Source organism: Lutzomyia longipalpis, chromosome 3 (assembly GCF_024334085.1).
Source record: "Lutzomyia longipalpis isolate SR_M1_2022 chromosome 3, ASM2433408v1".
Lineage (NCBI taxonomy): Eukaryota > Metazoa > Arthropoda > Insecta > Diptera > Psychodidae > Lutzomyia > Lutzomyia longipalpis.
The window spans coordinates 29,146,540-29,170,463 of NC_074709.1; the positions used below are offsets into that span (position 1 = coordinate 29,146,540).

Genomic DNA, 23,924 nt, shown 5'->3' on the forward strand with positions numbered 1-23,924 from the left:
AATTTATGAAATTTTGAAAAATTTGTGTTAAAAGGATCGCCAATAGTTTCTAAGGATTGCCCAATAATTTCTGTTTTATCAAAACAAAGATGAAGATTTTTTTGAATTAAATTCTGAATTAAAAGTCAATCATAACGCGTCCAGTTATTAGAGTTGGTATACCACAACGCGGATGGTGTTGTAATTTAATTTGTAAGTAGGATTAGTAGGCAAAGTTGATTTTTTTTATGAAATTCATCAATATGAAAGATAAAAATGCTCATATCTGAAGTTCTATAAGACCTATAGAAAATTCTTGACTAGTTTTGGAAAGGTATTAAAATAGGCTATAAATTGACATAAATTTCAATAATTTTCAAAGTCACATTTAGAACAAAAATGGCGGTTTTTTGTTTCACCAAAACAGTTTTTTGCACTTTTTGTCCTCAAGAAATGGTTCTAGAGGTTTCTGATGTTCTAGAAAGTTGTAGAGAATTGCAAAACCTTTAATTTAATACCAAGATGAGCAAAATCGGGCAAGCGGTTCAGGAGATATGGCTCTTACAACTTTTCAAATTCAAGAATTTTTCAAATGGCTATATCTTCTAAACGGCGACATAGATTTTCTTCATTTTCGGACTGGTGAAAGATATTGACTTAGGCTACAACATATCAAAATTTAAAAGAAATCGATGATGGGGATTCAGAGATATTGCCCTTTAAAGTTAGGCAATTTTTGTTTTTGATTTTAGCGCCTCTTGCGGATATTTTTGGAACTAGGAATGTTTTAGACAGTTGTAGAGCTTCTTGAAACCTTTCATTTGATACCAAGACGGTCAAAATCGGTCAAGCCGTTCTCGAGTTATATCGAAAAAACACTTTTTGCTTTAGACCGCCATATTTGCTTAACCGCTTGACCGATTTTGAAGTATGAGTTATCGATGAAAACATCTCACTGAGCACTACAACATACTAAAGTTTCAGACCTCTAGCTATAAGGAAACTGGTTGACAGTATTTCAAAATGGCGGATGGCGGCCATCTTGGATTTTGAAAATGCAAAAAAATGAAATTTTACACCCACATTTCTATAGAAAACTTCAAACCTGAAGGCTCTATCTCTCACCGTTCTCGAGATATAAGGCAAAGTTTAGAGTCCCGGACGGCAGGACGGCAGGACGGCAGGCCGGCCGGATCAAAAATTTTCCACCACCATTTTTGGAATGTGGGTTGTCTGAAACGTGCTCATACCAAGTTTGAGCCCGATCTGAGGTAGTCGGTTTTTCCGACGATTACAATACTTGGTATGCCACGATTGTGGTATACCAACTAATTAATTTAAAATTCATTACCTACCTCTCCAACTCCGTGAATTCTTTTATTCCATCAGATATTTCTTTTTTAGTCGTAAAAAATATTTCTTTCTATATGTTTTTAATGTGAATTTGTGAACGCAACTACACCTTGTCTTGGTAATTGTAGGCGTCACTGGTGCTGTTATCTTGTATTATCTTTGCAATATTCCAGCAGAACTGAAATTTCTCCTCCATTTCTTCGACAAATTGCAATAAGAATTTCTTTGCAATTTATTTTTTTCCTTCCTTCATGTCAGTTATGCTACACGCGGGAGATAGAATTTATGGGTTTTAATTAATTAATAATAAATTAATTAGCATTTTATTGAAGCACAAAATTGCAAATTATTAATTGCACCGCTCTTTTTCCACACTATTAACTTTCAAGGTAAGGGCAAAAGAGAGTGTCGCGGAATTACTTCATATTGTGGCTTGTTGCTTGTGAAAAATTTCTTCACGAGAGTGTTTGGTTCTTAAAACATTCCCGTGGCGCCTTGATGGCCTTCAGGAAAAGTTTTGAGGCGTTCCAAAAACGCCTCCAGGAAGATTCTTTCCAGATTCTTCTCACACGAAGTGATGATTTGTGATGAGATTTAATTGAATGTGATTAGAAGAGCGATGTTGCATGCAATTAATCCCACTGTGAGCCGGAGAGATCTTCTCTCAAAATCAACGGCTGGCCTAATTTTGCAATTTGCATCTAACCGTTTCAGCAGCAGTTTATCTGCATAAAATTCCCAAATGGCTCTATTAATTCCAATGCTCCACACAAAGACATAATTTTCTTAACAGAATCTTCTCGATGCGAGAAGCAATCGTGTGCCATTTATGGTTGCACTGAGGAACACATGGTTAGAATAAAATCCCCGGGAGGTGCAGCTAAGAACGAGTTTCTTGGGTGCATTGGGTTGGATTCCTTAGTAACACCGTCACCTACCTTTTTCAAGGAGAAAGAAAAAATCCCCATCACCGGTTCACCTTCTTCCTGGATCCCGTTTTGAGTAATATTCTTGCAATAGAAGAAGCAAGACGCAGATGACCCGTTTCTTGGCCAACTCCTCATCCCCATCTTCCAGCAATCAGGAAGAAGTATGAACGTACCACACAATATGCAATTCAAGACATGTTCTATTAAATGCAAGACACTATACTCGCGATGGAACAGTTAGAAGTCAATGCGTTGGATTTATCCCATATTTATTGAGAAATTCTTTTATTGGTGGGATTTATCTTCCCATTGAACCATATTTGAACCACTCTGCGAATGTTGATCTTGAGAGATTTCTTTTCTCTCACAGTGCGAAAGTTTCATTCAATTTTTCTCTATAGGAAAATTTGAGGGAAATATCGAAGTTTTCCCGCTCAAAAATGCTTGAAAGTCTTTCTTGTATATTTCTTTGGCTTTTTCTTTGAATTCTTAATCTCCAACTAGTCTCTCGCAGATCATAAATTCATAGAGAATTAAAATCTAAAAGCTCAATAGATTGCAAATCACGAAAGAACATAAATATTGACTAAAAGAATTTTTTGAAACTCGATAAATTTATTTTATCCCAAAACTCGTCTTTTTCATTCAAATTTCGTGGTTTTTTGGGAAAGGCTTGAGCCCCAAAAAACCAGTCAGTTCTTCTCACAAGAATTCTCATCGTGCAAGAAAACAGTTAAGAACGCATTTAAGACACCCAAATTTCGTTTCTTCTTCACAACAACTCCGTGTCTTTGGGACAAATTGGAAATTAACTACGTGCTGTGTTATGCAAGTTAATGCATTGCAAATCATACGTCTTGGCAGTGAAAATATGCTTCGCATGAAACGGCATTTTCACCTGAAGATTGCTATAAAAGAGACGGTGTTGAGAGGAAAAACAGCTTCCCTTTTCGGGCTTCTCATCGTTGGAATTTTCTGCTTTTTTGCGCACAGTGTTGTTTAGCCAGAGAGACAAGAAAATTCATTTGACTGTCGCTTACATACAAAAAATTTTCTCTTTCACTTGAAGTTAATCAAAAATCGATTAATCCACCCCGAGAGGAACTTATTAAAATCGACAGGAGGATAATTAACTTTCAATTCGTCTCTTTGCAATGCATTTTTGAATAAACCATCGAATGAAATTTGCTCGATTGCACCTTCGTACGGCAATTAAGCTCAATTAGCATTGCGATTGAAGAATGATTAATTGCTGTTTGAATGATCTTTTTGGCTTCTTGGGGATTCCTCTGCAATTATTAACTTCTTGACCATGATTCTCAAGATGCGGAAGAGTCAATTTGGAAGTTAGCTGTTTATCAAAATAGTTATTAAACTGACGTGAAAGAACTCTGATCTTCTGAGAGCTGCCATATAATTGCTTCTCATTGTGTACAAGATCTTTAGTGATTTTCTGCAAATTGGCCTCTGTCAGAATAATTCTCCATGCTTTGCGCAAAAACCGTTTCACAATGATGGATTTTTCTGGGGAAATTCTTGTCTTAATTTTGATTAACATCTCTTGGATCATATTGTCTTAGAACGGAGGGTCAATGAACATTTATTAGGTGGATTCTTAGGGTAAAGAAAGGTCTGAATTTTTTGCTAATTTTGTGTAGAATATGATTGTTTTTCTGCTTTTCTATTTTCTAATTTAATTAATTTTGTAAAATCACAATCATGGAAATTTGAAAAAAAAAACGATGAGTTTTTATTTTTTAAATAGAAATGGACCTTAAATAAAAAATAAATAGCCCAATAACGACCGAAAATACGTTTTTGCAAAATTCCTTAAATATTTTACGGTGATTTCTTCGTTATTAAAATCAATAATAACGATTTTTTAAAATTGATTTTTCTTAAATTCTTACTTTGAGCTTAGTTATTTTATTCTCAGTGTTTTTATTTGAAAATTTTGACAGTTTATCCATAATTTTCTAACGTATTAGTAGATTATATCCCAATAATTCTAATAAGAAAATTTAATCTATAAAGAGGATAAGCATAACACGTAACATTCTAGAAATTCTTCTTCAAAAATTGGCCAACTTTTGTATTTCTAAAATATTCTTTTAGAAAATCTTCTCTCAATATAATTCTAAAAAATGCGAATGACCCCAATCATGATTTTATCTCACTTCAGAATGATAAGCAAAGAATTATTCAAAACACAAATTCTTAGATGTAAAAAAAAAACTGTTTATTCTAGAAAATTCCACAATAAAATAAATTCTTCTCTTTAGTTATTTTTTTCTGCCAAAAAAGAGAACGAAATTTGCATTAGAAAAGCCAGGGAGCTATGCTCAATGGGAACATCTGTAATCTTCCATTCTATTGATTAAGAATTAGAAGAATTAGTTCTTGAATTTTTCATCATTTCCACACACTGTTTCGTGTTGATTCTAAGAGATTATTATCGCGATGAGAAGATGAGAAGAAAAAAGTTGAAAGAGGTGCAAATTAAATTGGTTCTGCTCCAATTTTGTAGGTTTAACATTGATAATCTGTTACAAAAGATCTCAAAATATTACTCCAGAGATCATCCAGGTTCGTTGGTTTATTCTTTGTGCGTTTTGTGGGTAGAAGAGAATGAAAAATTGAGAGTCAAAAGACCATGAATGGCGGGAAAAGATTGTTGTATGAAATTGTAAGTCATGCAGCGAAGAAAGGGAAGAAAAGAAATGAAACTTAACCGCTAGAATTTCTTCTATAAATTCGCTAGATACGAGATCAATTGCAATGCTCTTGAAAAGACAGAGAAAGAGTGAGAGGAGTAGAATAGAAAAGGCTGAAGCAAGAAGTTCTTAAGATGGTAATTGGCCAAGAGACGGGAGAGAATATGTATCGCGCGGAGTTTTCTTAAGAGAAAATTATCAATAAATCGGTCTACGAGTTCAATTCACTTCTTGGGTGATTTCCTCGCGAAAGAACCGTTCAACACTTGATGGTCTCCCCAGATCATTCCTCTTTGTTTTATAAATCGTACTACCTTCTGAAGAAATATCCACGATTTTTCATTTCTTTTTCCTTCAAACATTTATAACTTTTATGCGAAAAAATGAGAAGAAAAAAAATAATCAATTATTTTGCTTCTTCCTGCAATCATTGAGATTTCTTCTTTACTTCTTCACTTCCAAACTTTGAAAGGCGCGAAGAAACGCAAAAAATGAAAGGTATTCGGTGAATTGGGAGCCCATTGGGCGCCACATCTTTCTCATTTCACACACAAAAAAAACTCATGAACTCCACTTAAAGATGTGAAGAGAATGATTTAAATTGAAGCAAAGTTGCATCGCTCTTTGATTGCTGAAGCAATCACATTTTGAAATCTTCTTCAAAAGATTAATTTTTCTTGGAAGTCTTTCTTGGGAGGAAATTAAAATAAATTTTGCTTTGTTGGAAAAACTCTTTGAGATGTTTTCTTCTTGACAACTTTGGCATGTTAATGATTTGAATGTTAATTTTTTGAAGAGAAAAAGACAAGGTGTGTGTCCACGGGAAGACAATCTCTTGAAGGAGTTTATTCATTATTGATGCTGCATGAAAGTATTTTACAAGAACTTCATGAAAGCCCCAAAATGCATAAACTCCTTTATTGCAAAATAAATTAATACTCCACCATTCGAAAAGAAAATTAAATCTTTCAAGTATTATGAGATAAGCAAAGAAGAAATGGCGTAATTGGGCACCTCTTTCACCACCCGAAAGACTCCCAAAATAAAAGAAAAAAATCAATTTCAGCAAATTGATTTATCTGCAATAAAGAATGTGATAAAAGGTGCGGATGATTCGCCGAATAACAATAAAAATGCCGGACGTTTGCAGCGGATTTTTTATTGCTGGAAAATTGGTGAAGGCATTAGCATCCATTGATAAATCTTACATCATAAGCTGCCTCAATGTGGGAGAGAAGAATCTCATCGTGAAAATTAAATTAAATATCCACGCAAATTGCTTTTAATACATCCATCTATCTTCTCATGGATTCTCTTTGCAAAAGATCTTTTTTTTCTTCTTCTCGGTGTGGAAAGAGGGTCAAATGAAGCACATAACAATTTTCAACCATTCTTACATGCCAATTGCTCTCTTTGCCTCAATTTTCTTCCATTGCTGTGAGCAATTGTTTCATGCCAAAAAAAATGGGGGGCTTTTTGCCAAGCCATGTAAAAAATAAAAATAAATTCAAACAGACAAAAATTTGTCATGATGCGAAGACTTTTGTGTACAAAAAACTTTCTTCATGGGGACAAAAGCCACGGAAATTTGGGCTAATTGCCATGTATGGGCAGCACTTTCATTGTCTCACGCAAAAATTGACGCAAAACGGAAATCTCAAATCAATTTGTAATTTAAAGAAATAATTTTTTGACAACTTTAGAATTCATTTTTGGGGTAAGGGATCCGTTTGTGGACAATTAATCCGAGTTTCTGTGAATTTTTGATCTTTTAGAACTTTAAGTTCTTATAGAAAATTTTTTAAGAAGTTTGGAACAATATTTGGGAAATATTTCAGCAAATCACAAATGAAAGAATTAAAATCAATTTATTTCATTAAATTTCATTTTGATGATTTTAAACAACTTGAATTAAAAGAACAAATAACATTATCATTCTAGCTTGATAAGGTGAAATATTTAGTACAAAATGATGTAGAATGTTGTAGAAATTTTCTATTAATTTTGCTAGAGAAAGAATTTTAATTTTAATTGATTGAACAACTCTAAAATTTACCATATTTTCCTTCATTTCTCCTTCTTCCACGTTCGATGGGATGTCGTTGAAAACTATTAGAAAAAATAAATCTATATAAACTAAATAAAGTATTAAAAATAACAAAAACAACTTACCAACAATCGAAGTCAGAAAGAAAATAAAAATAAATATTAGAAGAAGAAATAGAAAGAAACGAAGACTCCGCATTTTTTCCCTGAGCTTTCCTTCTTTTGCAAAAAATCTAAATTGAGCTCTGAATTGTTTTTCCTGACTGTGGAGCAAACACTATGGAGATAATTAGATTTTAGAGCCAAAAATTTGAATTATCTAACAAATATATTTCCCGTATCTCACTAAAGGCAAATATTTGTTGAATTTATTGTGATAAATTTTACAATTTATTTGCTTCGCGATAAGATTTTACTTTCTTTCAGAAGAATTAGCTCGACGAAGGAATTTATATTTATTTCCATAATCTTGAGTTAGTTTTCTATATAAAGTAAGGTTATGTGTTCTACTGAGTTGGAGAATTAGTTCTTATGAATTCTTTTCGCGTTTAAGGATCATAAAGGTAGTTTCAAAAACTATGGCAGGAAAATCACAAGAAAAACTCATTGAATTATGCTTGAAATAATTAAATATAATCCCTTTGCCTTTACAATTTTCTTCCGGAAAATTAAGCAGTTTCATGTCCAAATTAAGGCATATTTTAGTTATCTTTTGCTGCGTCCTTTAAAATATTGTTCCAATGGCGTCTTTAGCAGTACCGAAGACACCACTCAGGGCATCCTGGGCTGTATCTCCAACACCACTCGTTATATCACTCAGATCCGAAAGACGATCAGCCTGTCCACCTATCCCATCCAAGGCATCCGACAAAATTCCCGGATGACCTAAAAGATGCAAAGAAATATTTAAAATCTTTTCATTTGAGAATTTTGCAAAAGAAACTCACCAAGAATGGGCGCAAAGAGCATGGCAATGAAGTAGAGTACAAAGAGGAAGTCCATTGTTGAAGAACTTCTTTAGAACTGTTTAATTGCATTTGTATTTCGCGGGCTTTTATAGCTAGTTTTATTCTATTTTAAATTCAAGGTAAAGTGAAATGTGGTTAATTTGGTATTCATTAATTTTTGTATTCATTTGAATTAGAACAATAATATTTAAAACATGATTTTAGCTTTCCCTTCTTGAGCGCGAAAATATTTAGGTAGGTAATGTTGTAAGGTAGTTCAAAAATGCGTTAATGAACTTTATACTCAAATAGAGGAATAAAACAAGTTAGATCCGTTCTGTTTTAAAGGTTATTCACTTTTAAAATGCCTGAAAATGTCATCTTGATATATTCTTGTTTTTAGAAAATAGAAAAAAGGAATATTTCGAGAATATTTTTCTAAGATTTTGTAGAAAACTCTAAATATTTTTCAAATCTTCTTAAGGACTTTTCATACGGTTAAATCTATAAAATATATCTTAATTTATTCCTACCTACAACTCGTCCTTTCCCCTGAAAATTTCTCTTAAAAAGAAGTCTTACAAAAAAGAAAAAATAATTTATTTTCCAATCTAATGAATATCTTCTTTTAGAATTTATCTTTTAATATAAAATCATTAAAAATAAATTACCATAAATAATGAAAATGAATTAATAAAAAAAATAAATAAAATTCCTCAGCAATTAAATTGCAAAATCATCAATAAAAAAACTCTTACTTGTGAACTTGCCGAAGAACATGATTTCAATTGGAAAAACTAGTTATTAAATTTATCGCTATGTATAAAACTATGATCTTCAACATTTAAATATGTTTTCTTTATTTATTTTTTATTTCAATTATTGCTTGTTTTTCTTCATTTGAATAAATTTCGATGCTGTAACCACACTACAACCCATAATCATCGTGATTCACTCAAATGCGTATTGAAAATTGATTTTAAGACGTGATGAATACCACCTGAATAAAAAAGCCGCGAGAGAGAGAGTAATTAGAGTGAAGATCACTTGTTTTGTGGTGCGATCGACGCGAAGAAAATTCCTCAATGAGGGAGAAAGAGGTGTGTGATGGCTGTGTAAGGTGTTTTGGATGCGATCGCAGGTAGATCGCGCGAGAGAAAAGACGATCGTTGCTGCACAAGAAAGTCTTGTGGCGGGAAGTTAGTGTTGATCGAGTGTCCGAAGCGATCGCACGTATGTGTCTTCGGCGTGAGTTTGTTGTGCGGTTTGTGTGGCAAAAATGTGATCTTGAGTGATCGTTAAAAGGGGAAGAAGGAAGGAAAGCAAAGAGCTCAGTGGTGAAGGAAAATCAATGTGCAATAGAAATTCCCAAAGGATTTTTTTTCGTGGCAATATTAGGGTTGTGGTGTGTGCGGGATAATGATTAAGAATCAAGTGAGAGTACCCATAAAGTATGGGGAGTGTCGTCGTGAGGACACAGGTTCGGGGAGTGATGATTTCATTGAGGAGGATTTTCTCGATAATGCAGATAAAATCCCCCAAATGGAGCTGCTGAAGATTAATTACGTTAAACGTGTACCTGAGGATCGCAAGAGGAAGACACTGTCCAAGTACACTGTGTACAAGAAGCATAATTTCTTTGGGACACGCGCAGAGGAGAAAGTCGAAGAGGCTGGGAAGAATCGAAGGAAGTACTTAATCTTCGACGGGCGCAGCAAGAAGACGAATAAATTGGATAATATTCAATTTTATTTCGACAATAAGAGCTACGAAAGGCACGTGGATAATAAGCTGTATGGGACGTTTAAGTGCAAGAATAATTGGCGTGATCTTCAGCAACGCATTGAGAAGAATATCCTGGCACAGAGGCAGAATGAGGTGGTTCTGCGTGAGAAGGCTCGCCCCACGTCTGTGAGTGATCTGTCGCGGATTAGTCAGATTTTCGAGGGAGTCAAGAGGGAATCTCTCGAGCGTACAAAGCAACAGCGCTTCTCAATGCCCGAAGGGGATAAGAAGGTGAATAAGATCAAGAAGTTGGTGGATTCATTTGAGAGTAGAAATGTGTGCCAGCACGTGAAGGGTGATCGTGCCCTTGATGATCAATTGAAGCAAATCCTCGAGAAGAATCGCACAGGAAGGAGGGGGCATAGTGGGAAATTGGCAGCATCACAACCACCTCCCCTCTCAACTGTGATCTCCGTTGAGAGCCCCAAAGGTGTCGTGAAGAATACGTGTGGATATAAAAATTGCAATTTCATCAATTGCCCCATGTCTGTGTCTTCTTCCTCGTCATCTTCATCTTCCTCGATCACATCCACTGAGGATCATTCAACACGGAAGAAGAGGATCTCCAAAACTACCATTAATGTGGGCAATGATCATGAAAAGTCAAGGAAAGATCATGAAAAATTCAAGAAAGATCACGATAAATTTCGCAGTGAGATCGCAATTGAGGATCGCGGAAAATCAATCGATCGCGGAAAATCCATTGATCGTGAAAAGAGTGATCGACGCAGGCTCAGTATGGAAAGGCAGAAGAATATAAAACAGCTTGAAAGTAAGATTGTCACGAAGCTCATTTCGGATGAGCTGAAGTTGCACAGCAAAAAAGCCAACAACACAGAGATCCTCGCCAATGACAACAACACCGTAAAGATCTATATTCAGCAGAGTGATGCAGCACCACCCCCACGCGATGACTCATCCACTGCATCAGACTCCGATCGTGACTACGGATACTACGATCAAGTAGCGGAGAGCATCAGCAGCACGGGATCCTCCCTCCGAGGTGATCTCGAGAAAATTGTCAACTTCAGTGATCGCTTCAGCGCCAAATTCGGATGCGATGGAGAGATTTTTTGGAATGATTGCTACCTGTATGACGATGAGGGAAAGTGTTCGGAGACATCGGAAAATGCATCATCGAGTAAAGAATGCGAAAAGTATATTTGCGTCTGCAATGGGAAGCAGGTTCGTGTTAAAAATTGTTAAGAGTTGAGAGAAATTTGCATTTCCTGCAGAATTCCCCACGCGACTCTTTCTCATTGAGGGGTTATCTCACCATCCCAATCGTGTGATTGTAAATTCGTAAATAAAAAGAAATGTAATCAGTGAAAACCTTAAGTGATCTCCCGTGTTAATGACAAAACAATATAAGCAATAATTTAGATAGGGGCTCTTTTGCAGGCTTTTTTTTTAGCATTAATGGGACGTTTTATTTTGCGATCAATTTGTGCGGAAATTTGTCTTGAATGCATTTAACAGCAATGCCCTTCACTTTTATTGACTCATCTGGAGGATCGTGAGTGATCTTCAGTGATCTTCAGCACTTCAAAGCGGTGAAGATCACTCAAAGGAAAGGAAAATATTTTTTTTTAAGTAGGAAGAAGTGCTCAATCAGTCTCATTTTCATTGAGAATTAATTGGGAATTGATTTGTTTTAAATGTTTCGTTAAAGATTTCGAAGTTTCTTCTGAGCTTTGTATTAAATTTTAACGGACTATTTAATATTAATGGGATATCTCCAAGGGGCTGTTAATTACTCAATTCTTGTAAAAATTGTGGGGAGAGTTTTTTTTATCAACAGTTTAAGAGTCAAGAAATTCTTTTTCTAAACAAAACTCAGGAATTTACATTTAAGAATTCGATCAATCTTCAGGTCTTCATCAGGTACTGCAGAAAATAAATTAAAATTTTTTTTTGTAAAGATTTAGTTTTCAAAAAAGTATAATTTATGAAAAACTCGTACAAATGCCTTAAATTCTCTTTCTAGAAATAAGAATTATTTATTAAAAAAAGAACTTTTCAAAAGCTTTTGTTTTAATCAGAATTATTTGATTTCTTCTAATGTTTTTGCTCAAGATTTAAGAGTTTCTACAATGCATTAAAATTATTTAATTCCTAATAGAAAAATCAATTACTTTGTCTTTCTTCAAGAACTTTTAACATATTCCACATCCAAAGATAAATAATAATAAAAAAAATATTTCTTGATTTGATTTCTCATTTAAACTAATAAGTATAGATATTTTGAAAGTAAAGAAAAAGCTTTCAGACAAAATTTGGCCATTGACTCTATGCTCTCAAGAGTCTCGATATGGATAAATTAATAACAATAAACAAGTAGAAAAAGTAGCAAGAAGAAGAAGAAAAAAACGGACTTTCATTTCTCATCGATGCGATCGTGAAAATAATTTTGACCCAGAAGATGGATGATTATAATTTTTCAAGATGACTAATCAATGACCATAATCTCAATTTGAATATGTTTTCACTTATTTTTTTCCCAAAAGCCCATCATGTTTATTTCTTTTTATTTTTTTTCCCTTTGAAAAATTCCCAGACTCTCGATCTTCATGATCGCGCGCGCACAAGATCGTCCCCCAAAGTCTCTCTCTCTTTCCCCTTATCAGGTGCCATCCCATTGTGATGATCATCTTCATGGGTGATCTTCGCGTGGCATTGAAAGTGAGATTAAGATTATCAAGCCCAAAAAGGTATTTTTTTTCTCTCTCTCAAAACATTGTTTTCGTGCGATCTTTTATCTAATTTTCTTCACCCAGTTCTCTCACTTTTTCTTTCATCATATTTTCTTTCTTAATTTATAATTTTTAATTGGTAATTTTTTTTTCGGGGCAACCTCCAATGGTAAGATCACCCACAAGATGCAACTTTTTATTTCACTTGCCGTGTGCACATCGAAATGAATCCCAAAGAGATCGCGCTACACCGGTGAGAAAAAAAATCATTCACAATAGCTCCAGAAAGTGCAATAAAAAAATGCAAATTTCTCCTCTTGTCTTGCGGTGTGCAAAGGGAAAAATTTAGAGCAATTCCACCTGCGCGCGGTTTTATTTCAAAAATGCGCGCACGGCTTTTCCATCGCATTAGTTCCCATATTCATCATTAATGAGGAAAAACACGAGAATTTTTCTTTCTTTTTATTTTATTTTTGTGTTTTTTTTTTACTACCTCTAATAAAGCACCAACAAATGCGAGCAATAATTGCAATTAATTCCGTCTTGAAGAGCTTGGTGGTGCGGTATTGTTTGCAGGCTTTTTTGTACCTTTTTTTCCCACCCACCTCATGGAGGAGGCTTCACTTTGCCACAATATTGCGAGCCGCAAAGTAAAAATATTGTGATGAAAACATATACCCAATGAACATGCAAAAGGTGTGCAAAAGGTACGGCAAATTTGCCACTAAAGTGATGAAAATTTTACGTGATTTATGATCACGGGAAAGTGTCTTTTTTTGGGTAAAAAAAAAAGTTCTCAGGTGTAAATTGCGAGAAGAAGTTGCACAAAATTCACAGAAATCCGCACAACATTCAAGCTTGATTGAATGGAGTACACTCAGAGAAAATTATTTTATTTTTGAAGATCGCCACGCTTTCTTGCAAATTTTTTTTTTACAAAGAGCTTGTCCGTAAATTTGCACAAATTACTTTTTTTTCCAAATGACCGATTTCTTCATGAGAAATGTCGTAAGAAAAATATGTTAATTATTCTCAGCGATAAATGGATTATATATTAATATATTTATTAGCATGTTAATGTTGAAAGATAAACTAATTGGAATAGTAAATCACTTCAAGCTTTTCTTGGTGGTTGATTATTTTGAGAGTGTTGCATTTTTAAGAGCTTTTCGGTGTGATATATTCACAGAAAATTGGTGCATGGCTCTAAATTAATTTGTTCGTGACATTTTCTATTTTATTATCTCTCATATTTATTGCAATATGCCAATTAATTGAATAATTCAATTTGAAAATATATTTTGAGAATTTTAATAAGCTGTTAAAGGTCCTGAAAATTAATCAGAAGAATTTTTCTTTTCTTAATATAAATTTGGGAAATTTCCACAAAGAATTTCAACAAAAACTAAAAAAAATTACTTCATGTAGCTCTTCCCTTTAAGTCTAGCCTCTAGGTTACAATGTTAATTAATTTTCACAATCTACAAAGAGCTGTCCATCCGTATTTTGGTGATCGTATCCACTCAATCTCTCATCCATCCATCGCCATGCAACATAATAAATCTCTTTTATATTGTGAACTACAAAACACCTCTCGATGGACTCGATGGACTCTGTTTGTTTGTATTATGAATGATGTTGGGAGATTAGCACGAGGTTTTGCTCTAGAAAATAATTGAGAAGGAAAAGCATTTTTACCGTGATTGCCCGGCTCTTTATTTGCTCGACACGAAATAAATCTCTTGAGAGCGCGCGCAAAAAAACCCCGAAGAGAGATGAAGATCGCAAAAGCTTATTTGTTTATCCTGCTTTTGTGTTTTCATCTTAAATAACAAAAATTTAGGTTGAAGTCCGGCATTTTTCAAATTGTCGTGGTGAAGTTAATTTGAACGTGAAGATGAAAATTGTCATGCTCTGGACAAACAATCAGCCAACAAAGAGAAGTGAAGCAAATAAGTTTCGCCGTAGTGGCTTTAATAAATAAGAAAAGAAGCAAAAAAAAAATTAACAAAGAAGCTTCACTTTCCTCTCGATTGATTTTTTTTCTGTGTGCTATTTGAATAGCTTTGATTTTTCCTTGTATGTGGCTAAAGATTGAAATCTTTAATAAAATGTGCGAGGGCTCACAAATCATTGAGGGAAAATTTGCTAGAAGAGAGAGAGAGAGAAGGTAAGAAAAAGGGGCACAAAAAGAGAGTTAATTGGCGTGTTGATGGATGAAGATTCACCTGCATTTATTAATTAAATGCTTCCACGTGCAACAACGATAAATTCCGCCTCTTTTGCACATTGAGTATGAGTCGATTGATCAGTGTCAAGCACTGCTGCGGATTTTTCAATCGATCGGAAAATATTGTTGCAAGAAAGCTGGATAGTTTGCCTTGTGGTATACATAATTGCAAAAGCTCCATCGGCACCTCTTGCTCAAGCACCTTCAATGCAAAAAAAAAACCCGCCCAATTGACCACCACAGCAAGGTGGATATGTACGAAACCAAGAAGAAAAAGTACTTCGTAATCACCTGATGACATAAATTCATCACTTTGTTGATCAAATGAGCTACTTTCCATCATCTCTCATCCTCTCTCTGTCTACCTTTCTTTGCCAACAATTCATTGACATTTTAGTGTCAGAACTTTTATTACTCTACACCAAGCTCAATGTGGCTGAAAGACAATAAAAGATGGTCAAGACATTGTTCGATGGTTATTCGGGCAGAAAGAGAATGAAACCATTTTGCCAAGAGAGTTTAATTAGCTGTGTTAATAAAAACGCAATCTCTCTTGCAGATCGATGGACTTGAATCACGGCCACGGTCCATGGAGGGACCACCGGATTCCGGCATTTCCATCAATGGTGACACAGGATCCAGCCCTGATAGTGACAATTCCTCCCAGCAGTCTCAAAATCAATCGGTGAGTTAAATTGCAAAATTATTTGATTGATTTTTAGGTATTTTTGTGGAGTTTCGTATTTTTTCCGTTGAATTTGAAATTGTTCAGAGCCTAAAGGTAGGCAATATGGCTTTTTGTGCTTCACATGTTAACCCTGATGAGCCACTACGCGTACGAGAAAAGGAGTTATGAATTTATTGTTATGAACTTGATTTAAAAGTATTTCTTGTGTCTTAGGATATTTGTTTTATTGTTTAATTAATTTTAAATCCTTAAAAAGATTTCTTACCTTGCTGAAGAATATGTTAATAACTGCTAGAATTTTTCATGCAATAACTTAAATCGATTTAATATGTCTAATTTGAATAAAAAAAATAGCTTTAATAAATTTTGCTTAAAAAATGCATTTTAACTTTCTTCTGACCAAAAAAAAAAGCTTCAAGAAATCTTCAAAGTTTCTTCTAGAGTCACACCGCGCCTTTACTTTCACTCTATGTTTGATTTAAATTTATTCCCGCTGCATTTCTTTTGCCAATAAATATTTTTTGCAATTTGCATTATTTAATCTGTCTCTGTCCTTCCTTTTTTTTGTGTTTGTGCAATATTGGCTGATGCACCGCCATAATTCACAAAAGGTCTGAACAGAGTTTTGAGGAAAAACCTTCGTGTTGGGCAAAAGCTCTTCCTCCTTCTCCAATAAATATTTCACACATCAAAATTCATTTCACTTTTCAATCAATTTGATATATTTTTCGTTGATTTGCTGAATTATTTAACACAAAATTAAAATTTCTTTTCTTTCTCTCTCACCTCATTTATTATTCAATCACATGTGATGATTTTCACGAGAATTGAGCAATAAAATTCCATTTGCAAGCAGGTTAATTGGAATCCATTCGATTTCCTGAATTTTTATGTTTTGGCGGAGAAGAAGAAGCTCTTTTTTTGGCGGGGAATTGAATGTCCTTTTAATGATGAAAGTATTTTCTTCTTCAGGATGTTGAGGCGCGACGTCTTAAGCGTGGTCACGTTTTGGCGGAATTGTTGGAAACAGAACGGATCTATGTGGCTGAAATGGGATCAATTCTAAAGGTGAGTTCTCTTACAAATTAGAGCAAATAACACGCGAAGATTGAGATCTTCCAGATCACTAAATATGATCAAAAGGGGGATTACATCTGGCGGGGATTTATGTTAATTTATATCTGTAGCAGCAGCAATTAAGTTCTTCTGCAGCTTCACCAAGTTCACCAACCATCGCCAAAACATTTCATTCCGCTTCGTTGATTTGTTGTTGTTACTTTGGCGCACAAAAGAGATCTTTTTTCAACCATCAGAGATTCTTTATTGAAACTCTATTGTTGGTTGAATGTAAAACACCTCTTTGGTGTGATTCACCTCGTTTTTTTTTTTGCTCCTCTTCAAAGTCCATTTGTGATTAATTTGTAAACTGCCATTGCGTACAAAATCATGAATTTGTAAACCGCACAAATTCAAAAATTACCATGTTAAGTTGCCAATATAATTGATTCAGCAATGGGGCGATAATGAGATTAAAAAAAAAACATTTTTTCTTGCCCGAGAAACGCACAATTTTCGCCACGAAGAAACGGTTTTGTGCAGACTTGAGTGGATCGATTAATAAGTGGTTCGTTTTTATTATCTCTCCTCTTTTTTTATTTATTGTTCTTCAATGGTTAATGCGTCTCAAAGAGGTGATTGAATTTCTTAAAGAAGAGCAAAAAAATCATTTTGCAAAATGGAAGAATATCAGGCCTATAAATTAAATTGAAAACTCATTAAATAAAAAAAAATGCATTTAATGCAATTTTTATTCCGCGGAAAAATCTCATTTTTTAATCGTTAATTTAAATCCCATTAAAAAGTTGCACGAGAAATGGCAATAAATCCATTTGGTTTTCATGTGAAAAGATTGATTAAAAAATGCCAAAGGGTTGCTATCTGTCTCAAATTTTATGAATAATTTTATTCTTTCTTTAATTTCATCAATTTATTTTTATTATAAATAGTAATGAAATTGGCGATGAAAAATTAATTAACTTTTTTAAATAAAATTTTAATTATTTAAATGTCAGTAATATTATCCAAGTCATTTATCCATGTTATCAGAGAAGGAAAAGATTTCTTACGAATCTTGATTTTATTGCATTTTATTTATTTAGTTCAAAAAATATTATCCAAGTCATTTATCCACACTATCCAAAGAATAAGGACACTGCCTTTTAAGTCTGGGATAAAAAAATCTTTCATTAAAGTCAATTTTAATGACAAAAATTATTTTTATTTTAACACTGAAAAGATTTTTGAAAATTTTTGCAAAAAATATCCAACATTTTGGATAAAATATTATCCCTTGGATAAAGTCTTAAACTTTCTCCAATTTCGAAGGAAATTTAAATTATAAATTACTCAAAAATTCAAATCATTTAGATACTCTAAAATTTTTTTTAATATGTGTGTAAAATTTATTGAGATAATCCGTTTTTATCTCTTGGATAATCTTACAATTTTACAATTTCTTAATTCTCATAAATTGCAAAAAAAAGCAGAATATCATTCAGTAATGCCTCATTGATAATTTTAAAGATTTTTAGATAAAAATTAGAATAAAGTCTTTTGGATAACATCGAATAGACTTCTAAATAACGGACAAAATCGTCTGGATAACGTATTTTTATTCATGATATTCATGGGATAACGGCATTGTAGCAATGCGGAAGATGTAGCCAAGATGTTGGGGAAGATGTAAGAAGGGAGATGATGAAGAAATACTATCTGGGAGGGCAGTGTTTCATAACGAGATGGTTAGTAAGTCGCTGACGCATGCTCAGGCTCACCCACGGCACTTGTGGCTGTCGGTCAAGTGCAGAAATCAGGCAATCTCGTTAAACAGTGCATCACATCATCATATTCACGTCGATGAGATATGGCTGTGAGCCCTCTGCCTGTGATGGAAGATGAGCGCGCAATGAAAATCAGCGAATCGCGCAATTAGCGGTGCAGAAGGAATGTTGTGTGGGAGCTGTGTTGTGGGTGCACTGGCGCTTGCAATGCGTGCACAACTGCTGATGTTGAAGAAATGGGGGAGCCGCACACACACATCATCGTTGAAGGGCTTCGAGCCATAGTGCTCCACCGTGGTGCCTTCAGTGGGTGTTTGGATGCACTCCATGGCTGATCTCAGACAATCTCGCGACTGCTGCAAGTGCCGTGGCGTAGAATGAAGTTTGGCAATTACAATTTGGCCAGTGCGCGTACGGAAAAGTCAACACGGAGTCTCTTGCTCTTCCGCTTTAGGAAGGTCAAGAATACAGCTAATCAGCTCGTGGGGCGTTTTCATCACAAAATTGGCACCTTCCGGAAGACACGCAGTGAATCTCCGCTCTCCTTCCGGGCTTCATTGTTTGATCGAACAAATACAAAACCCGCGGAAAAAGTGGAGAAGTTCAGTCCAGCTGATTTCCCAAAAACCCATTTCGCCGAGGATAATCACTATGTCTTTGGAAGTGACCTGAAGCGATTAGTGCTGAATCACAGGCTCCTTGGGAGGCGAAATCCCATTGCAATGGAGCACCTGTACTCCTCAATTGGACGCCCTGAACCGGATGAGGATGCAGCATCGAATCCTGTTAGCACTTGGCGCACAAATCGCAGCCGTGGGAGCAAGATCCCACAGAATCAGTGAGCACAGTGAAGCCTTAAAGGCTCTTTATGAATCCAGAGGATTTCCTGTTTCCTCTTTGTGAATTTTCTCAGAGATTTTCCGGAGTGAAAGTGAAATTGTTTGCCTTCTGATTTTTTTTCTAGAGTTCTTCTAAAGAGCTGTTTTTTTTAGAGTGTGTTAGTTGTATGCAGTTTTTAAAGATTCTTTTTTTGTGTCTCGATTCTTTAAGGAGTTTGTCTGAATAACTTGTGCTGAGTTATATTAGTTTGTTTTAAAAGTTTTATAGATTTGTTTAAAAGGATTTTTTTTAGTGTTCAAATCATAATCAGGAGTAAAAAGTTCTTTGATCCGAAGTCTGCTAAGGATAGTTAACAGGTTGATGATTTTCTGAGGATCCGTTCAACTTCTTCTGATCAAGTTTTAATTTTTTTTTTAACATCAGAAAGTAATGAAAAATATTTAAATAACTTTTCTTTAATCAGAGAACAGTTAGGAGCTCGCTAATGAATGAATATAAACTCAGAGCTGTTTTTAGCAGCGCTTCAACTTCTTAGAATCCTTCGAAGCTATTCTCTTAACATCCTTAAGCTTCAAGAATAGACTGGAAACCTTCAAATATTTATTTTTTCTCAAAATCTTCAAAAATTAGGTTTAAAGCTTCCTAGAACAGTTACCAACGGTTTCCTCATCTTAGCAGCTATTGAACTCTTTCAACTCCTTCTTGGAAGGTTTCAAGACTCCTTAGCGTCAAAAACAGACTAGAAATCTTTTATAAAAAAAATTCTTTCAATCATAAAAAAAATAATTAGAAGTCTGGTAAAAACAAATATCATTTGCTTCCTGTTCTTATCAGCCATTCAACTCCTTCTAAGAGAAAACTCCTAAAGTCCTTTAACCGTCTTCCGAAATTTCCATACAAACCAATTAAGTAAATCAAACAAATAAAAATAATTTGCTCTCTAAACTAGCAGAAAATCTCCAATTTGCAGCAATAACTACACACTGAAAGTCTCAGGGGGAAATTTTTTTAATTACCTAGTACAAGATTAAAGAAAAAATTAAGCAAGAAACACAATAAACAAAATACCATTGAGTTTATTAAACCAATAAAGTGCGAAGAAGTTTCCGTTTAATGTGCGTAAAGGTGGAAAATTTGCTTGCGCCTACACAGAGCTTTCTCTCCGGAAAATTGTGTGTGTGGAAAAAAACTTTGAGGAAACGGTCGTTGATGAGGAAGAGTTTAGAGGTCAAGTGCTTAAAGGGAAAATGGGAAATGTTTTTTGCAGGATCACCGGAGAGGCGCGAAATGTGGATACAAGAGCTGCTCTGGAGGCACAACAGGTGGACGAGGAGTTGGAGTATCAGGTGTTGAAGGATTACTTTGACACGTACTCCTATTCGGAAATCATAAAGGATGCAGACTTTAAGAATTATCTGAGTATGAAGAACTACAATGATATCTTGGAGTACCTACAGGCGGAAAGCGTGACGGGAAGTGCAGTGAATACGCTCAAGTCGAGGAAATCAATGGATGCCACATTGACACGTACACGTGGCTCACGTGGGGACTATCGGTCCATGAAGAAGAATAGTACGCTCAATAATACGAGAAACAATCATGCTTACGAAGATGTTGAGTTGCGGAAGTATGCAACGCTGGAGTCAACTGTTGCACGGCGTGGACGCTACAAGACAATGAATGAGAGCTACACGCTCAGGAGGCAACCAAAACCAATCCCAAAAGTCAATCAGGATGCCCTCAAGGCTAGAGATGCCAACATCAACGACCACTACTCGACATTCCCAACGCAGTCAAAGGTGAAGAATAAGAACTTCACGCACAGCCTCAAACGCATCAAGAATGTCTTCAATACGGACAAGCAGAAGGCAACAAGCTGCACAAACATCCAGTCCCCAAAGGACAACGTCTACAAGGAGAATATCTTCAAGTATCACGATAAGAATTGCTCCTACGCACGGAGTTACTGCGAAATTATAAACTTCTGCCAGAAGTTCTTCACTGAAGCAAGTAGCAGGAAGAAGAACCTCCCATACTGCCGTAAGAAGTTCTCCGAAAGTGACTACAATCACGTCATTGGAGCTTTCATCAAGTCCAAAGGATACACGAGCACCAAGGAGTACGTTGAGGTGAAATTCGGGAAAATTCTCAATCGTGCTCTGAAGTCCAATGCTATCTTCACAAAGCCAAAAGGCGTTCGACGAACCCGGAGGAATCCTGAGAATGAACGCAAAGCAATTCAGAGATTCCTCTATGAGGATATGTTTAAGACTTTTGACTACGTAAGTCGCTTCCCACCGCGATCGGTTTGTAGTAGCTGTGGACAGCTCACGAGTAAGGATGAGCTGTACAGGAATACCGATACGTGCTTCAATATCCGGTATCAGGATAGCAATATTGGGGAAACACTACGAAGAGGAGAGGCACGGAGGGATGCAAGAAGGGAACAATGGGACAATGATGATGATATACCGGAATTTTGCTACAATCTCAACTACCAGCCTGAGGAAACGCGCCATAGAAGGAGTCATCAAGTGGAATCAACGTGGAACATGCCAGATAGCTTGGAGGACTCTTCCGAGACTCTCTGTTCCAGTGAAATGGCTGTAAAGCCCCTTTTAACTGATTTGTTTTCTTTTTAAATTTAATTTCTAAGTTTTGCCTTTCTTTTGGGTTCTTTGCAGGGCTACCGGGATCAGATGCTATCCGAAGAGATGGCTGCTCTTGTTCCACCTGGTCTTCAGGGCAAAGAAGATGTCCTCTTTGGGAATCTCCATGAACTGTACACATTTCACAGTGAGGTTTTCCTCAAGGACCTTGAGAATTGCATATCAACTACGGAGCTTGTTGCACTATGTTTTGTTCAAAGAGTACGTACCCAAGAGCCTTTCCTTTAATCCTTAATCATTCGTTATTTTTCATCCTCAAGCCTTTCTTTAAGCCTGTTTTTAGGAGCGGGCTTTAAAATCCCTGAAAGCTTCTAAGTTAGACTTGGTTTTAGGTCAAGCCTGCTCATACCTGCGATCTGTTAAAGAAAACTGTTAACAAGACTTTCTTTTTTTTTTTAAATTCCTTCAACAGCGTGACACATTCTACCGTTTGTATTCGTACTATTGCCAAAACATTCCGCGTTCAGAGCAGCTCCGTGAGACCCTCGTGGACACCCACTTATTCCTGCAGGAATGTCAGAAGCGTCTGGGTCACAAACTCCCCCTGGCAGCGTACCTCCTGAAGCCGGTGCAGCGAATCACAAAGTACCAACTTCTGCTGAAGGATCTCCTTCGCTTCAGTGACAACGGGACATGTGCGAAGGAGCTGCAGAAGGCACTGGACTGCATGCTAATTGTGCTCAAGTGTGTCAATGATTCGATGCACCAAATTGCCATTACGGGCTTCCCGGCGGACCTGTCGCAGCAGGGTGAACTCCTCCTCCAGGATTCCTTTCAAGTGTGGACAGATAGCAAAAAGGATCTGCGCTTGAGGCTGAAGACACAGCAGCGGCATATTTTCCTCTACCAAAAGGCCATGCTGTTCTGCAAGCAGGCCTCAAAGACGGGACACAATAAGAGCACGTACCAGTACAAGCACTACGTCAAGGTTTGTTTGACTAATTTCTGATTTTATTGAGAAATTCTTTTTTAAAAGTTTTTTTTTCTCGTGTTTAGATGTCTCAAATCGGCTTGACGGAATCTGTGCGGGGAGACCCGAGACGATTTGAGGTGTGGCTCCAGGGAAGGCAGGAAGTGCACACAATTCAAGCTTCAACGGTGGACATTAAGAATAAGTGGGTGGCGGAAATAAAGAAAGTCCTCCTAAATCAGTTGGAAGAGCTGAAAGGCGAAAAGATTAAGCAGTATGGCCTAAATCACAAGTAAGTTTTGCTTAATTATCCGTTAACTTTTAACCTGATTTAGGACGACTGTTTATCCTTTTTGTATGTTCAACAGAAATTTTTATTTTACTCAACCACGAAGAATTCTTCAGAGGATTCTATCGGTGTGAGTTTTTAACTGAAGGATGCTTTTTAGGGTATTTTGTAAGCTAAGTTAGTTAGGCTAGAATAACGTATTACGGAAGCTGGAGATGACTGTCTCAACTATCTAATATCAGAGAATGGTTTGTTTTTAAGCTTGTTTCATTTTCTATTTCTAAAATTGAATACAGATGGTAAGAAAAAAATAAAAAAAATCTTAAACTGTATTGAGACAGGTTGTAGGCTGTAGCCTTTAATGGATCTGACGTAATACGTTTACTGGTTAAATTTTAAATCATTTTTAAGTACCTAATGTTTCATCACAGCTAAAAAGGATCGAAAGATAAACGTTTGTAGGTAGCAGGCTACTAAGAGATCAGACGTAATACTCCTACTCATCAAAGTTTTACAAGCTCCAGTCGCTCCAGTAAATTTTTGACAATAATTTGGTATAAGCTCCAGTAATAGCCTTTAGTTAAATTTGGAACAGATAAGAATAGTTCAGAGTAGCCTAGAAGGTCTGAAACGGTCAAAAGGCTCCTAACTGACTTTGATCTTCCTTTGCAACAGACAACTGCGTCACACAACATCATGGGATACATCAGTGTCAGCAAGTTCAACGCCTCAGCGAACGTTGAGCTGCGATTCAGGTGAAGCCAATAAGATCTCCAACATCTCGGAAGATCTCCCCCTTCAGACGCCAGGTGTCAGTTCATCTTCGTCTGAGCAGGATAACCAAGAAGCCGGAGCCTGGAGCTCGGACTATTCCAACAGCGAAGATGAGTACACAAATCTCGAAGATGGCGTTCAAGCGGTAAGAAAAAAATCCTCTTATTCCTTTCGTTTTGTTGGCCTTAGTTCTTTAGAAAAAGAATCTTTAGATTTCTGTACAAAAAAAAATCAAATC

The 23,924-nt window shown here is 35.8% G+C and overlaps 2 protein-coding genes across 14 annotated transcripts in view; both read left to right on the forward strand.

Annotated features, from left to right (window-relative positions):
- LOC129793708 (guanine nucleotide exchange factor DBS) overlaps positions 1-23,924 on the forward strand; it is a 54,881-nt gene that overhangs the window by 27,262 nt on the left and 3,695 nt on the right. For all 13 annotated transcript variants that reach the window (XM_055833918.1, XM_055833923.1, XM_055833916.1 and 10 more), the window contains exons 10-15: positions 15,236-15,361; positions 16,337-16,432; positions 21,729-21,914; positions 22,126-22,641; positions 22,710-22,915; positions 23,588-23,831. In XM_055833918.1, the coding sequence (XP_055689893.1) occupies positions 15,236-15,361; positions 16,337-16,432; positions 21,729-21,914; positions 22,126-22,641; positions 22,710-22,915; positions 23,588-23,831 (1,374 nt within the window). The remainder of the gene's footprint in view (positions 1-15,235; positions 15,362-16,336; positions 16,433-21,728; positions 21,915-22,125; positions 22,642-22,709; positions 22,916-23,587; positions 23,832-23,924) is intronic.
- Positions 17,983-21,794, forward strand: LOC129793709 (uncharacterized). Its single transcript, XM_055833930.1, has 2 exons — positions 17,983-19,042; positions 20,312-21,794. Exons 1-2 carry the CDS (start codon positions 18,582-18,584, stop codon positions 21,684-21,686), a joined length of 1,836 nt encoding a protein of 611 aa, XP_055689905.1. The 5' UTR covers positions 17,983-18,581; the 3' UTR covers positions 21,687-21,794.

What these genes read in the sequence shown, in the direction of transcription:
- LOC129793709 (XM_055833930.1), top strand. Translation starts at nt 18,582, where the DNA reads ATGAAGTTTGGCAATTACAATTTGGCCAGTGCGCGTACGGAAAAGTCA. An exon ending in AGCAAGATCCCACAGAATCA is followed by an intron (nt 19,043 to 20,311) that starts GTGAGCACAGTG and finishes TGTTTTTTGCAG; the next exon opens with GATCACCGGAGAGGCGCGAA.